General features: G+C 46.4%; 1 protein-coding gene across 9 annotated transcripts in view; it reads right to left on the bottom strand.

The window, feature by feature from the left end:
• Positions 1-15,284, bottom strand: part of LOC141095489 (sodium channel protein type 5 subunit alpha-like) — a 524,914-nt gene that overhangs the window by 384,899 nt on the left and 124,731 nt on the right. For 8 of the 9 annotated variants that reach the window (XM_073581512.1, XM_073581519.1, XM_073581511.1 and 5 more), the window contains exon 1: positions 1,026-1,131. In XM_073581512.1, coding sequence (XP_073437613.1) covers positions 1,026-1,126 — 101 coding nt within the window. In that variant the 5' untranslated portion in view covers positions 1,127-1,131. Of the gene's footprint in view, positions 1-1,025; positions 1,132-6,934; positions 7,054-15,284 lie in introns of those variants that run through there. The other variant, XM_073581518.1, reaches the window with a different exon arrangement.

Genomic DNA, 15,284 nt, shown 5'->3' with positions numbered 1-15,284 from the left:
CCACCACCACCAGCCTGAACCGTTGATACAAGGCAGGATGGATCCATGCTTTCATGTTGTTTACGCCAAATTCTGACCCTACCATCCGAATGTCGCAGCAGAAATCGAGACTCATCAGACCAGGCAACGTTTTTCCAATCTTCTACTGTCCAATTTCGATGAGCTTGTGCAAATTGTAGCCTCAGTTTCCTGTTCTTAGCTGAGAGGAGTGGTACCCAGTGTGGTCTTCTGCTGCTGTAGCCCATCTGCCTCAAAGTTCGACGCACTGTGCGTTCAGAGATGCTCTTCTGCCTACCTTGGTTGTAACGGGTGGCAATTTGAGTCACTGTTGCCTTTCTATCAGCTCGAACCAGTCTGCCCATTCTCCTCTGACCTCTGGCATCAACATGGCATTTCCGGCCACAGAACTGCCGCTCACTGGATTTTTTTTCTTTTTCGGACCATTCTCTGTAAACCCTAGAGATGGTTGTGCGTGAAAATCCCAGTAGATCAGCAGTTTCTGAAATTCTCAGACCAGCCCTTCTGGCACCAACAATCATGCCACGTTCAAAGGCACTCAAATCACCTTTCTTCCCCATACTGATGCTCGGTTTGAACTGCAGGAGATTGTCTTGACCATGTCTACATGCCTAAATGCACTGAGTTGCCGCCATGTGATTGGCTGATTAGAAATTAAGTCTTAACACACAGTTGGACAGGTGTACCTAATAAAGTGGCCAGTGAGTGTATATACCACCGGTATATAACACAGTTAAACAAAATTTATGTTTGCTAAGGACACTTTTTTGTATCTCAGTCGATGAAAGATTTCACCATCTTATATGATCACACTTATTTATGAATATCAATGACATTAAATAGTTTATGCATGAAACTTATATTAGAATTATACAGACGTAAAATTAGCTATATATAGGTTCAAGCAAATTATAAAAGTGCAAGAGTTATTGTCTAGGCACTAGACACAATTCCAGTAACAGATAACAATGCTGGACACATGGAGATATTATATGAAGAATACTTACTCTACATATTTGCCCCAAGTTCCCAGGTCAGACATGGCCATGAACACGCAGTTTGTGAGGATAGTGCACATTATAAACATACTGAACAATGTGAAAATCATCAGTTAAGGAACATACTTTGATGTGAAATTATATATATGCACAAACAAAAGAAGTACAGTGTATCATTTTCCCAATAACTGACTTTTTGGAAGTCACTGAGAGTAATGAAAGTTGGACCCATGGGTCTGTTGTAACTGTGTGTTCTGACTCAAAGCCAGATTACGGGATCACGAGTGAGGCCAAAGTGAAGGACCCCGCCCACTTGGTCACAAGCACTTAGAGCAGGGGTCCCTAACCTGTAGCTCGAGAGCCACATATGGCTTGTGGTCCCGTGATGTGTGGCTCGCTGCTGCCTTCCAGCTTGGTGTGTTAGCACCAGGGTGACTTTTGTCTACAGCCCTGCACAGAAGAGCAGGTCTTTATGGGGTAAGATAGGAAACTGCCTTATGTCATTTCAGTGGAAATGCTTTGAGGGTCATTATACTGGTAATAGTGGGCTCTGGGTGTCACTACTGTGAGTGGGGCAGGAGCTGGATGTGGCTCGCGACCCTCTCTCAGACTTGGATGTGGCTCTCAAGGTCAGAAAGGTTGAAAAATGCCTTTTTTTCTAAAGTCCTGGATATCTTTTAAACTGCTGGTAATCGCAGAATATTAAGCGATTAAATATATCTCTATCACTAGCACTGATTGATCTTAAGTGGTTGAAACCTTTGTACTAATTTTCTCACCTTTTTTATTGACTTGATTTTCCATGAATTAAACTTTTTAGTAAAATACATCATGGTCAGGACACAATGAAAAACGGCTTCAAATGCTCTTGAATACTCTTTGATGTGAATTTTGAAGCAGATCTATGTGAAAATCAACGTCCAAAAACTTTGTGTGAACATATCCTTAGGATGGGTTCACACCACTTTTTTTAAAGATTTCGGACTAGATTTTGCTACAAAATCTACATATTTTTCTCCTGATGAAGATTTAGCGAAACGCACGTAGGGGCCCCAGGTTAGTACCTACTCTACTGATACCATGTCACAGCTGGGCCCAGGAACTTTATTTGGTTTATTGCTTAATTTGCACATTATGCATTAGAGCACTTTCAAAACAGGATCACTACATCCTTTGTGCCATCTCACTATGCACTATAGAACTTTCTAAAACCAGGATCATTGCCTCTTAAGCGCCATCTCATTTGAGCATGACACCTCTATTGGTCTATTGGTATGCTTATGCAAATTTGATCTTTTATGTTTTTTATTTTAACACGTACTAGTTCTGATATTGTTACTTGTTTAAATACATATGAGGTTAAATATTTTTTGCTCAGCGCTTTTATGCACAATAACCTTTGAGATTGAATAGTATACCACAGCTGTACTCCCATTTGAGCTTCCCTATTGTCCTGCTCTGTTAGCTTTACTCTGAACTAATATGGATCTTATGTATGTAATTAGTAAACTTTATAGGTTCATTTAAAAAACTCTCTGACCTCTTTTGTGTCTTTACACTCAGTGAGGCTTTTTGTGATATTTTTCTTTTAATAAGCTTTTTATTGAATTCAATATAAATATGATTTTATTATGCATGCTGCTGTTTTCCACTTATTTTCTTAGTGGAAAAGCAGTAACATGTCAATTCTTGAGGCATTTATGCCTAAAAGAACTCCAGATTTGGCTGCTGAATCAGTTAGGGTAGGTGCACATGGTCAGTAAGCGCTGCAGGTTGGACGCTACGCAAGTGCGCAGCGTCCAAATGTTACAGCATAGTGGATGAGAGCTCAAGAAATCCCATGCTCACGATGCGGCCACAGACGCCCACGGATCACCCGCAGAGACGGACATGCGGTGATAAATTTCACCTGTACAATGTATTCAAGAGCCAGCAGCACTTTTGACACAGCGTACATGTGCTGCGTCCAAAGCGCTGCCAAATACTGAACGTCTGCACATACTCTTAGGGTCAGTTCAGAGGGGTTTTTTTCAGGATGATATTTCTTCTAGAAAAAAATATCTGCCATAGCTGGTATTTCTTTGATTTTCACACAGTTTTGGTGCATGGGGCATTTTTTCTGCTTCTAATTGTTCAAATGTGTAGTTTTTTTTTCAGGCAGAAATGCCTCTAAGGCCGGGGTCACACTGGCGAGGAATACGGACGAGTGAGAGGCGTTAAAAGCACGCATTACACACGGACCAATTATTCTCTATGGGTTTGCTCCCAACAGCCGTATATTTCTCGGGCGTATTCTACGGTCCGTGCCAATCGCAGCAGCGTACTACGCCCGTAATACGCCAATGCAAGTCTATGGGTGCGCTAAAAATACGCATTACACACGGACCACACATGTGACTTGCGAGAAATATGCACCCGGTGTCTTTTAGAAAAGCCGGCAATTCAGTGCGCTATACAGTAAACTCACACTGACAGGTTTAATAAAGACACGATATATACACATAGAATACATGTATATATATATATATATATATATATATATATACATATATATATACATGTCATAGTGACAAACATATATATATATTTATATTTCACAGAGTTCTTCACAGCAGAATAGCCGCAAAGGCCTGTTTCACACTTCCTTTTTTGTGTCCGCCAAACGGATCCGTTTCCGTTTTTTTGACGGAAACTGATGCAAACGGATCCGGTTTTTTAAAAACGGATCCGTTTTTTTGACGGATCCGCGGTAACAGTAATGGAAGTCTATGGGACAAAAAAAACGGATCCTGCAAAAAATGGCGGATCCGTTTTTTTACGGAAAACAACGGATTTTGACGGATTTGAAAAAACGGAAGTGTGAAACAGGCCTAATTAAATTGCCGGCTTCTATCAAATCATTCCCCAACCCGACATGAAATGACACATGGTTTACATTCAGTAAACCATTTCATTTCATGTATTTTTATATGTCCCTGACTAATAATTAGATGAGGGTTTGTGTGCAAAATTTGGGAGTTGTAGTTGTTATTTTAAGGGATAATTCATTGTTAACAAATGCGTGGGCTTTTGCCCTATAGTGGTGGCGAGTGGGTTAATCTAACAAAGGGTTAATGTCACCATTCGATTGTAAGGTGACATTAACCCTTTGTTAGATTAACCCATTCGCCACCGCTACAGGGCAATGGGAAGCCCACACATTTTTTAACAACGAATTAACCCCTTAAAATAACAACTACAACTCCCAAATTTTGCACACAAACCCTCATCTAATTATTAGTCAGGGACATATTAAAAAACATGAAATGAAATGGTTTACTGAATGTAAACCATGTGTCATTTCATGTCGGGTTGGGGAATGATTTGATAGAAGCCAGCAATTTAATTCTGCTATGAAGAACTCTGTGAAATATAAATATATATATATGTTTGTCTCAATGACTTGTGTATATATAAATATATATATGCATTCTATGTGTCTATATCTATTATTTTGTTTCTGTTAGAAACCCCGTCATAGGGCTCCATTATATGTCCATTTTGCAAGGCGGCGAGAAAATCTCGCCATACGGATTGCATACGGATTACATACGGATGCTTACATGCGCAAAATACGTGACCACACCTTGCTTACGGATGACATACGGATTACTATTTAGGGGTCATTCATCCGTATTACGCATGTAAACTACGGACCGTATTTTGCGTCGGTTAGTGTGACCCCAGCCTAAGGCCTCATTCACACGTCAGTATTTGGTCAGTATTTTTCATCAGTGTTTGTATGCCAAAACCAGGAGTGGACCTTACAGAGAAAAAGTATAATTGAAAGACTGACACCTGTTCTGTGTTTTGGAGACACTCCTGGTTTTGGCATACAAATACTGATGAAATACTGATCAAAAATACTGATGTGTGAATGAGACCTAAGATTGATAAGTTTATTCTTTTCCAAATGTGGAAACAAACAGCACGAGGACAATCTAGGAGGGTTTTCCAATGGGGGTCAATGGGGTGCTTATTGAAAGAGTATTTTTAGTGTTTTTGAAGTACATTTTTTTCTACAATCACACCTGCGGTTTTTAAGCCAAAGTCAAAGCTATCTAATAATTCCTTTATACTCTTGCTCCTTCTTGGATCCACAAGTATGTGAAATTCCTGTCTCAAAGGGGTTGTCTAAGGCCGGAGTCACAATAAACATATGGAAAATCGGTCCATGTCTCCCTGCCGAGAGTCGCACAAGTGTTCTCCGTATGGTCATCCGTGTGTAATGATTTTGCAATGCGATGGTGCGATTTTCTCCCATCCATGTATCTGTATGACATGCGTGTGGCTTTACATTTCTCACTGATTTTCTCCATAGAATTAAATCGCTCAATGGGCTGGAATGAGGAAAATGTGTGCGTATTTGTCACAAGCTAGACGGAAGGTCGGTGTGGTATACGAGGTTTTCTCGCACCCATAGGCTTGCATTGGCGAGACTCAGACAATATACATGCACAATCAAAGCATGCTGTGATTTTACTCGCACGTCGAATACGCCTAAGAAAAAATACGGTGATGTGAGCTGCCCCATAGATTAGTACTGGTCTGAGTGCTATGTGAGGTTTTCTCGCATAGCACTCGAACGCGTATTCTACGGTAGTGTGACTGACCTAATAAAGAAAAACGTTTTCAAAATGTTCACCATGAAAATCATGAAACCAATGGGAACCAAAGCTGGTGGTCCCAACTATTCCACTTATTGGCATATGAATAAGGCAAACCGCTTTAAGGCTATGTGCAAACGTAAGCAGATTTTTCCTGAGCAAAACCAGACTCCTTCCCAGGAAATCCGCATTTTTATTTTTTGCGTTTTTTTCGTGTTTTTTTCCAGAGCATCAACCTTCTCATTGAAATGCGGATTTTTCAGCAAAATTAATAAACATGCTGCGTTTTTTTCCGCGATGCGTTTTTTTTGTGGAAAAAAACGCATCGTGTGCACAAAAATTGCGGAATACATTCTAAGAATGGGATGCTTAATGTATGCGATTTTTAAGCACTTTTGCAGGGAAAAAACGCTTAAACGTGAAAAAAACGCTAACGTGTGAACACAGCCTTAAAAATATTATTACAAAAAAATAATATGTTAATAAATATTAAAACTGTTTAGAAACGTTTATGGAGTTCTAATTTTCTTCCTTTGTTTTTCACTACATAAGGCAGTGTTCCTAAGGCTGTGTGCACATGCTGCGGATTTTGCCGCGGTTCCGCAGCGGTTTTGGCCGCTGTGGACCCGCAGCAGTTTCTGCTGCGGTGTACAGTACCATGATTCCCTATGGGAATCAAAAACCGCAATGCAGACGGTGCGGAATTTTCCGCGCGGATTATCTGCGGTTTTCAATCCGCTGAAAGAATTGACATGTCAATTCTTTCTGCGGATTCCGCTGCGGTTTGCCATCTCCTCCTTTGAGGAGATGAAAAACCGCAGGGCAAAACCGCAGAGCAATCCGCAGGTAAAACCGCAGGTCTTTTGACCTGCGGTTTCACCTGCGGATTTTACAAAATCCGCGCGGATGAATCCGCACCTAATCCGCAGCGTGTGCACACAGCCTAAGGCCATACTGAAAAACAGCCAATAATGTCCGCAATCTACATTTAATACATAATTCTGGTTTGAAACACGGACCAGAGTAGTGCATGCTGTGTTTTTTTTCCACACAGACCATCGGTCCGTGTAGAAAACCATCCATGCGTACTGACACATTGACTATAATAGGCCCTTGTGCTCTATGTATTTGGTTTGTAGAGCACCCGGACAGAACATCGACCGACTCTATGCTTGTCTGAAAGAGCCCTAAAGCAAATAGATGGCATTTTTAGAGAATATTTAGGAGTTAGTCAGCAGCACAGGCAAAAAGTCATTTCATTTGAAAGGATATGAATGTACCAAAATTTTGATTGCAGCTCTTCTGATAGGATTGAAAGGGCTAATTATATACAAAGCAGGTGTAGCACTAAATCTGAAGATTGTCTTCCCTTTGTTTAGTACTATAAAGGTCTAGAGAAAAAAGGCAAAGTAAAGATCAATGCAGTGAAATTCTTACCACGTACCTAACAGAGACCATACTTTAGGAGAAGTGCACATTTTACAAGGATATCAGAGTTTATTCGACCTCATGGACACAGCCATACAGATCTGTAAATGTTCTCAGCAGATACTAGGTGCCAATGAAAATGGTATGCCGATAATATATTTTCAAACATAAGCTGTTGTCCAGGATTGGGGTTCAAGTCTGCAGTCACTCTATATGACTACAGAGCTGTGAAACCTCACAGTGTGCGCTGTCAGGATTCTCTGGTGCCGGAAGCAGGAGGGCACATGACCACAAGTATGTGATTTGTGTAAATAAGGTCACGTGCCATCTATACATTCGTGGACTCGCTTAATGCAAGTCAATTGAGTGAGGCTGAACACATCTAGTCATAATGTTGCCAAAAGTATACAATTCATGTAGTTGCTGTCACATGTCCGTCTACTCCCGGTGTCGGGAATCCTGACATCGCGCACTGCATGATGTGAGGATTCACAAGTCTGCAGTTACATAAACTGCAGATTGGAGCCCTAAACCTGGACAGGTGAACTTCTATTTTATTATACATCAACCCTAAAGTGAATGTCCACTTGTCAATAACAATAGGAAAGGGAAAGAGCCACTGGAGTGACAGAGGCATGAGATTTACGGACAGCTCTTTAGCCTCATTTGAATATTAATTCAAATGCTGATTTCTCACTAATGGAGGAACTGACTAGTCATGAAACAGACACATAAATAAATTGGGGGAGAAATGCTGCTGACAGATTCCCTTTAACATTCGTTGTTAAAGCAGAGAACAATGTCCTCCTATTTCTTTAATAGTAGAGAAATTAGATGTTTGCATAGTGAAAGTTATAAGGTGACTGTAAAGAAAAGATTTTTTAGGAGTTTTATAATCTGAATTAGAATCTGCAACAGTAGTATAGACAAACATAACTGGGCCCTATAGGAAATCATTAAAGCGAACCTGCCATCAGGATTTTGCAAAGTAAACTACAGACACTGTCAGGTTGGCCCCGTTATACTGATTAAAATGATAACTTGGTTGATGAAATCCATCTTGTAGTTGTTGTTTAATCTTTGTTTTCAGTTTTCAATTAATGAGATTCTGGTGCTCCGGAGCAGGCTGTGGGTGGGGCTTTATTTGGTGCTCTCTGGCCTCATCTTCATTATTGTGCTTTAACTGACAGGTCACTGATCCTTCAGTGATCTGCCTCCTATTTTAAATATTGCAGTTTATAGTGTGGGCTTTGAAAAAAAAACTACCTCCAGTAAAATGGCGCCCCACGTACTGGTGGGCAGTGCTTGAGCAGATTGAAAGCATCGCTTGCCGATAGATGCTACTGTGCACAGGGTTGGACTGGCCCACCAGAGAACCAGAGAATCCTCCAGTGGGCCCTGGCTTCTCCTTCAGAAGAGTTCATAGTGCAAACCTTGCAGTTGCTATGGGGCTTTTCAGTGGAGAAGAAAGGTTGGCCCTCAGAATTAAATCTTCCGGTGGGCCCAATGTTCTTCAGTCTGACACTGACTGCGCAGGTGCTGCCGCCTTCTCCATTTTGCTGGAGGAATGAAAAAACTGGGCTTCAGAAAACATGGATTTTTGTGAGTACTCACCGTAAAATCCTTTTCTCCGAGACGCTCATTGGAGGACACAGATACTGTGGATGTATGCTTCTGCCGCTAGGAGGCTGACACTAAGTGAAAAAAAGAGGTTAGCTCCTCCTCCGCAGTATACACCCTCGCCCCTATTGCGGGCGGAAATCAGTTTGGTGCCAAAGCAGTAGGAGGACAAAAAAATCAGCCTTAATACAGGTACAACATGTGCAAAGGAAAACACCACCCTTATATCAAATAAGTAAACACATATTCATTTAAACAAGAGCCAACTGGCTAATAGGGTGGGTGCTGTGTCCCCCAATGAGTGTCTCGGAGAAAAGGATTTTACGGTGAGTACTCACAAAAATCCATGTTTCTCCTTCATCTCATTGGGGGACACAGATACTGTGGGACGTCCTAAAGCAGTCCCTGGGTGGGAGATTGACTCACCAATCCAAGTTACATGCACCTCCTGTTTAAAGGTGCGCCACCGTTGCTTGGAAACTCCTTCTACCCAGGCTTGCATCCGCCGAGGCCTGAGTATGGATATTATGTTTGGCAAATGTGTGCAGGCTGGACCAGGTTGCTGCCTTGCAAACCTGTTCTGTCGAAGCCTGGTGCCGAAGCGCCCAAGAGGCGCCCACCGACCGGGTAGAGTGCGCTCTGATCCCTACCGGAATCGGCGTGCCTCTAATGCAGTAGGACTCCTGAATAGTCAAACGAATCCATCTGGCTATGGTCGTCTTTGGAACAGCGAGTCCCTTCCTGCGTTCTTCAGGGAGCACGAGCAGCGTGTCCATCTGAGGAAAGGGTGCCATCCGTGACACGTACCTCCGGAGGGCTCTTACCAGGTCTAACGTGTGAAGAGCCTTCTTCCACACGGTGCACCGGTGCTGGACAAAATGAAGGCAAAGCAACATCTTCATTGATGTGACAAAGAGGACACGACCTTCGGTAGAAAAAGAGGGGCTGGTCTGAGGACCACCTTTTACCTATGGAAAGTGAGGAACGGAGCTCGGCAGGATAGAGCCACCAGCTCTGAAACCCGCCTGATGGAAGTGATGGCCACTAGGGGAACAACTTTCCAGGAAAGGTACCTCAAAGCGATATCCTGAAGCGGTTCCAACGGAGCTTCCTGCAGAACACTTAGGACCATGTTAGGAACCCAGGCTTCCATCGGCGCCATATAGGGAGGTATCAAGTGGGACACTCCCCGGATGAAAAGTTTTCACCTGCAAATTGGTAGCAACCCTGCACTGGAACAGGACGGATAAGGCCGACATTTGTCTCCTGTGGAAACCTGGGGCAAAGCCCAAGTCTAATGCTCTACCGACTGAGCTATCCGTGCTCTCTGAGCCCGACTGGAGAAAAACCAAGATGTTGGAGATCGAGAATCTTAGCGGAGAAACACCGCGGCCTCGACATCAAGCAAAGAACACCTTCCAGGTGTGGTGGTAAATTCATGCTGAAGCAGGCCTCCGGGCGCTAATCGTTGTAGCGACCACCTTGCTCCCGAACCCTGCCTGGGTTAGAATCCAAGATTCAACGGCCCTGCCGTCAAACACAGGGTCCCTGATTTCGGGTGGCAAATTAGCCCTTGAGACGGTAGATCTGGGCGCTCTAGCAGGAGCCCAGGAACATCGGCGAGCAGCTGCCTTAGATCTGCGTACCACGCTCGACGGGGCCAGTCTGGGGCCATCAGAATCGCTGGCCCCCCTTCCGTCTTGATCCCTTTGCTGACTCTCGAGAGTAGTGGCAGTGGGGAAAATAGATATGGGAGGCGATACTGGTTCCATGGTAGAACCAACGCGTCCACCGCGAATGCCTGCGGGTCCCTGGCCCGAGCGACATATGTGGGCACCTTGGCATTCACTCTGGAAACCATCAGGTCCACATCCGGAGCTCCCCACAGTTGACAAATCTGTTGAAGAACTTCGGGATGTAGAGACCACTCTCCGGATGCAAGACCCTGCCGGCTGAGGAAGTCTGCCGCCCAATTTTCCCCGCCCGGGTTGTGGACAGCCGAAATCACCGAGTGGTTTGCTTCGGCCCACTGAAGAATGTGCTCCACCTCGCGCATGTTTGTTCTGCTGCGGGTGCCCCCCTGACAAATTATGTAAACCACCGCCGTGGCGATGTCCGATGGAATCTGGACGGGGCGGCCTGCTAGAAAGTGATGAAACTTCTGCAGAGCCAGACGAATTGCTCATATCACCAATAAGTTGATCGGGAGGCGTACGTCCTGTGGCGACCACTGTTTCTGGGTTGTGTGGTGGCGAAACACCACTCCCCAACCGAGGAGACTGACGTTGATTGTCATTATCAGCCCATGACATGGGGGGAAAGGTTTCCCCTAGGCCAGAGAAGAACTGGTTATCCACCATCCGAACGACTGCCTGACTTGAGAGGACAGTTTGCACCGCCGATCGAGCGTGAAAGGATTCTTGTCCCAGGCTGACACAAGGCGTGCTGCAGGGGGTGAAGGATGGAACTGGCCGAAAGTTATCGCTTCGATTGCTGCCACCATTTTCCCTAGGATCCTTATCGCGGATCGGATGGTATGAGGGACTGGTTGGCGTAGTGTCCGGACTCCCTGCCGGAGACTAGCGCCCTTTCCTGAGGGAGAATTATCAACCTTCAGCAAGCGTCGAAGATCATTCCTAGGAAGGAGATCCTCTGAGCTGGCACAAGGAATGATTTCTTTGCATTGACCAACCATCTAAGCGGCAAGAGTATCTAGCGTGATGTTGACACCTTCCTCACATGCCCGTATTGACGGGCCCTTGACCAAGAGGTCGTCCAGATAAGGCAAGATGACTATGCCTCGAGAATGTAGTGTGGCCCTGACAATTGCTATAACCTTTGTGAACACTCTGGGAGCCATGGCTAGCCCGAAGGGTAGCGCTACGAACTGCAAATGCTGAACGCTGATGGCGAAGCGTAGCCGCCTCTGATGAGGAGGAAAAAATGGGAATATGCAGAAATGCGTCCTGGCTGTCAATTGAGGCCAAGTATTCTCACTGCTCCATGACCGCTATGACTGAACAGAGACTCCATCCGGAAATGTCTGATCCTGATGAATTTGTTCAGAAGCTTCAGGTCCAAAAAACAGGCCTGACAGACCCGTCCTTTTTGGGAACCGCAAAAAGGTTGGAATGAAACCCCTGAGCTCTTCTGTGTTCCGGCACTGGAACAATGACTCCGTTGTGCAGGAGCGACTTGATGGCTCCCAATAGAGCCCTTACCTGGGTATCCACCCTGGGAAGCCGGGAAAGAAAAAAACATCTTGGAGGGTATCTGACAAATTCTATTTTGTAACCGGAGGACACCAATTCTTTTACCCATGCGTCATGAGCGATGTTGGCCCAGACGTGGTGAAAACAGAGTAGGCGGCCGCCCACTTTGCTGGTGTCGTCTGGTAAAGACCTCGAGTCATTTGGCCGATGCTCCTTAGGATCTGGGTCCCCTCGATCTGACCTGTTGAGCACGCATTCTCCCCAATGGGTTGGCTCTATATGACCTGCCGCTCCCTATCCTGATTGGGGCGACCTGAGGTGGCGGAATTGGGCCCCGTAGTCCACCCGGAGTCCTTTAACGCATGACCCCGGACCGGTCCCCTATTCGGGTCCCGGACCAGGCTCAGGCTGCTTAGCGGCCACCACCTGACCAATGCCGTCACGCCCGGCCTAGAATGGCCGGTGGCACTGCGAAAGGCCCGGAAACGTGCCTGAATCGGGTGACGAAAAAACGATTTAACCTTCTGTAGAGGGAGAAACCCGCTCTTTCCTCCTGTGGATTCGGAGATAAATTGATACAAAAATTGGCGGCCGCACTGATAAGGCAGGGAAGTCAAGGACTTCTTGGAAGTAGAATTGGCCTGCCATGTCCTCAACCACAGGGCTCTTCAGATAGAGATTGCATTAGCGGCAGCAAGTGCTGAACAAACTTGCCGCATCCAAAGACGCATTCAATACATAATTTCCGGCTATCGTCATCTGACATGTGACCTCCGAGATCTCTGCAGGTAGATCCTGCTCCTGCGCGACCTTGTTTAATGTTTCTGACTATTATATCATAGCCTTGGCTATCCAAGTTGCTGCGAACGAGGGAGCGAGTGCAGACCCTGACGCCTCATATACTGAACGACCTAGGCTCTCAATAAGGCAGTCCGTGGGATCTTTAATCGAGGAAACCCTAGGGACAGATAACAGGGTCTTAGTGGCCAGGCGTGAAACCGGAGGATCCACTATCGGGGATTCCATCCATTGTTTACGGAGGTCCGGAGCAAACGGATAACGTTTCGAGTGCCCTTTAACCTGAGAAAAATGCAATTTTGGACGTTCTCTGTGCCGCTGCACTATGTCCTCAAACTCAGGGTGAGAGGAAAAAATTCTGTGCAGCCGCTTCACCCGTTTACATGCCACTTTACGCCCCGTAGCCGCTGCGGTATCATCCTCAATCCCCAGGGTCTGATTGATGGCTTCTATGAGGCTGTCCACTGTTTCACGTGACCCTGGAGTGTCCAGGTCCATGGGCTCGTCTGAGTCGCAATCTGAGGTCTGCTCGCTATCAACCACTGGTGACGGGTAGCGAGAAGCAGACCTTACGGATGCCGAAGGCACCGGATGGACTGGGCGACACCGTGTGGATTCGTTTCCCCCGGGTCTGCCTGGAGTGAGGGTGGCCCCTGCAGGCCGGAGGCTCCTGTGAGGTGGGGGTTCCCTCTAAAGGCGGCGAGACACTGTCCCTGCCCCTATCTGGGGCTTGAAGGGTTTCTATTGCTCTCGTAAGCGACGCCATGTACTGTGACAGTGATCGGGCCCACTCCGGGGCATTTGACACATTGGTCGTGGTCGCAGGGGAGGGCTCCTGGGCGCGTTTGGATTCGCAGGCTTCGCATAAATGCTGCTCTGCACCTGCGGAAACGCAGCCCGACAAGAGATGCATGCCGCGTAAAAGAACGCTTGCTTTTGTTCGGACATGCTGTATCTGTCCGCTGCTGGGGATATGGGGAGGAGGTAGCCTCTCGGGCAGCACTTACCCCAGTTCTGCGCCCTCCCCGACCTGGATGCTTCCTTTAAGTCGCGCGCCGACATCTGTGGCGCGCACCAGCCTGTAAAATCGCTTTAGGGGCTGTACTCCCACTTTGCGGCCTAGCCCATGCTCCGAAGCCGGGGCCTCGATTTTTACCGCCGCCGAGTGCGGGGCGGGCTGCCAGAAGTGACACGCGGCCCCGAGGGCGGAACTTCCGGCCGCGGCCTAGCTCCGGCCAAAGCCGCGGCCTCGATTTTTCCCCTACCCGACCGGGGGGGGCACGGTGCCAAAAGTGGCGCTACTGACCGGCGCAGTGTTCCTGTCCTGACGGATCCAGCCCTTCTCTTGCATGGCTAGTGGACACCGCGAGGCATGCTGCGGCTGTGGGCTCCAGCCCGAAATCTTCGCAGGAGCCCTCCCCGACCCTCTCCTCACCGATGATCTTCTTCAGCCTGAGCGCAGGTATGTGAGGCGGTCTTTGATAAAAACATAGGACGGTGCAGGCACCCTAGCTCCATCTAACCCCTTCAGGGGGTGAGGAGAGGCACCGTCCACCACCTTGCAGCACCGCCATCTAGCGTTGGTGGAGCACTGGGGGCCGCACAGACTAGTCTTTTGCCTCTGTGCAAGCCCATGGTTTCAATACCTAGGGGTGGAGAGGGCTAAGTCTGGCATAATGTCCCACGTCGCGGGAGAGGATACGTGGAGGGATACTCGCACATGGTCGCCCGTTGATGGTTTGGGGAAATCGGATCCTTTCAATAGGATGCGTTGCCCCTGTCTTATCTTCATAAAATAAAAAACAAAGAAAAAAATAGATGTCTGGGGAAAAGTCCCAGAGATGTCCCTAGGTGCGGGAAAGGATACGCGGAGACGATACTCAACGTGTGCTCGCCCGTTGATGGTTTGGGGAGATCGGACCCTTTCAATAGGATCCGTCGCCCCTGTCTCATCTTCATAGTAAACTAGAAAAAAATAGTCTGGAGAGATCCAGACTGTGTGTGCCTCCATAGGACACTAAGCAAAAACTGATTTCCGCCCGCAATAGGGGCGAGGGTGTATACTGCGGAGGAGGAGCTAACCTCTTTTTTTCACTTAGTGTCAGCCTCCTAGCGGCAGAAGCATACACCCACAGTATCTGTGTCCCCCAATGAGACGAAGGAGAAAATGGTGCCAACGGCACATGTGCAGTAGTATCTATCCGTAAGCAATAGATGCTAATGTGCAGGTGCCGCCGCCAGCGCCAAGTTGCTTGAGGTAATTTTTTTCTTCAAAGCCCACACTATAAACTGCAATATTTAGAATAGGAGCAGGTCACTGAAGCATCAGTGACCTGTCAGTTAAGCCACAATAATGAAAATGAGGCCAGAGCACCAAATGAAGGACCAACCAACAGACTGCCCCGAAGAACGAGAATCTCATTAACTGAAAACTGAAAACAAAGATTAAACAACAAAAGCAAGATGGCTTTCTTCAACCTAGGTATCATTTTAATCAGTGTAAAAAGATTAACCTGACAGTGTCTGTAGTTTACTTGGAAAAATCCTGATGACAGGTTCACTTC

This window comes from Dendrobates tinctorius, unplaced genomic scaffold (genome assembly GCF_039654945.1).
Source record: "Dendrobates tinctorius isolate UK_male_01 unplaced genomic scaffold, ASM3965494v1 ptg000070l, whole genome shotgun sequence".
Classification (NCBI taxonomy): Eukaryota; Metazoa; Chordata; class Amphibia; order Anura; family Dendrobatidae; genus Dendrobates; species Dendrobates tinctorius.
Note: the sequence above shows the minus strand (reverse complement) of the source record. Positions and strands in the feature narration are given on the sequence as shown.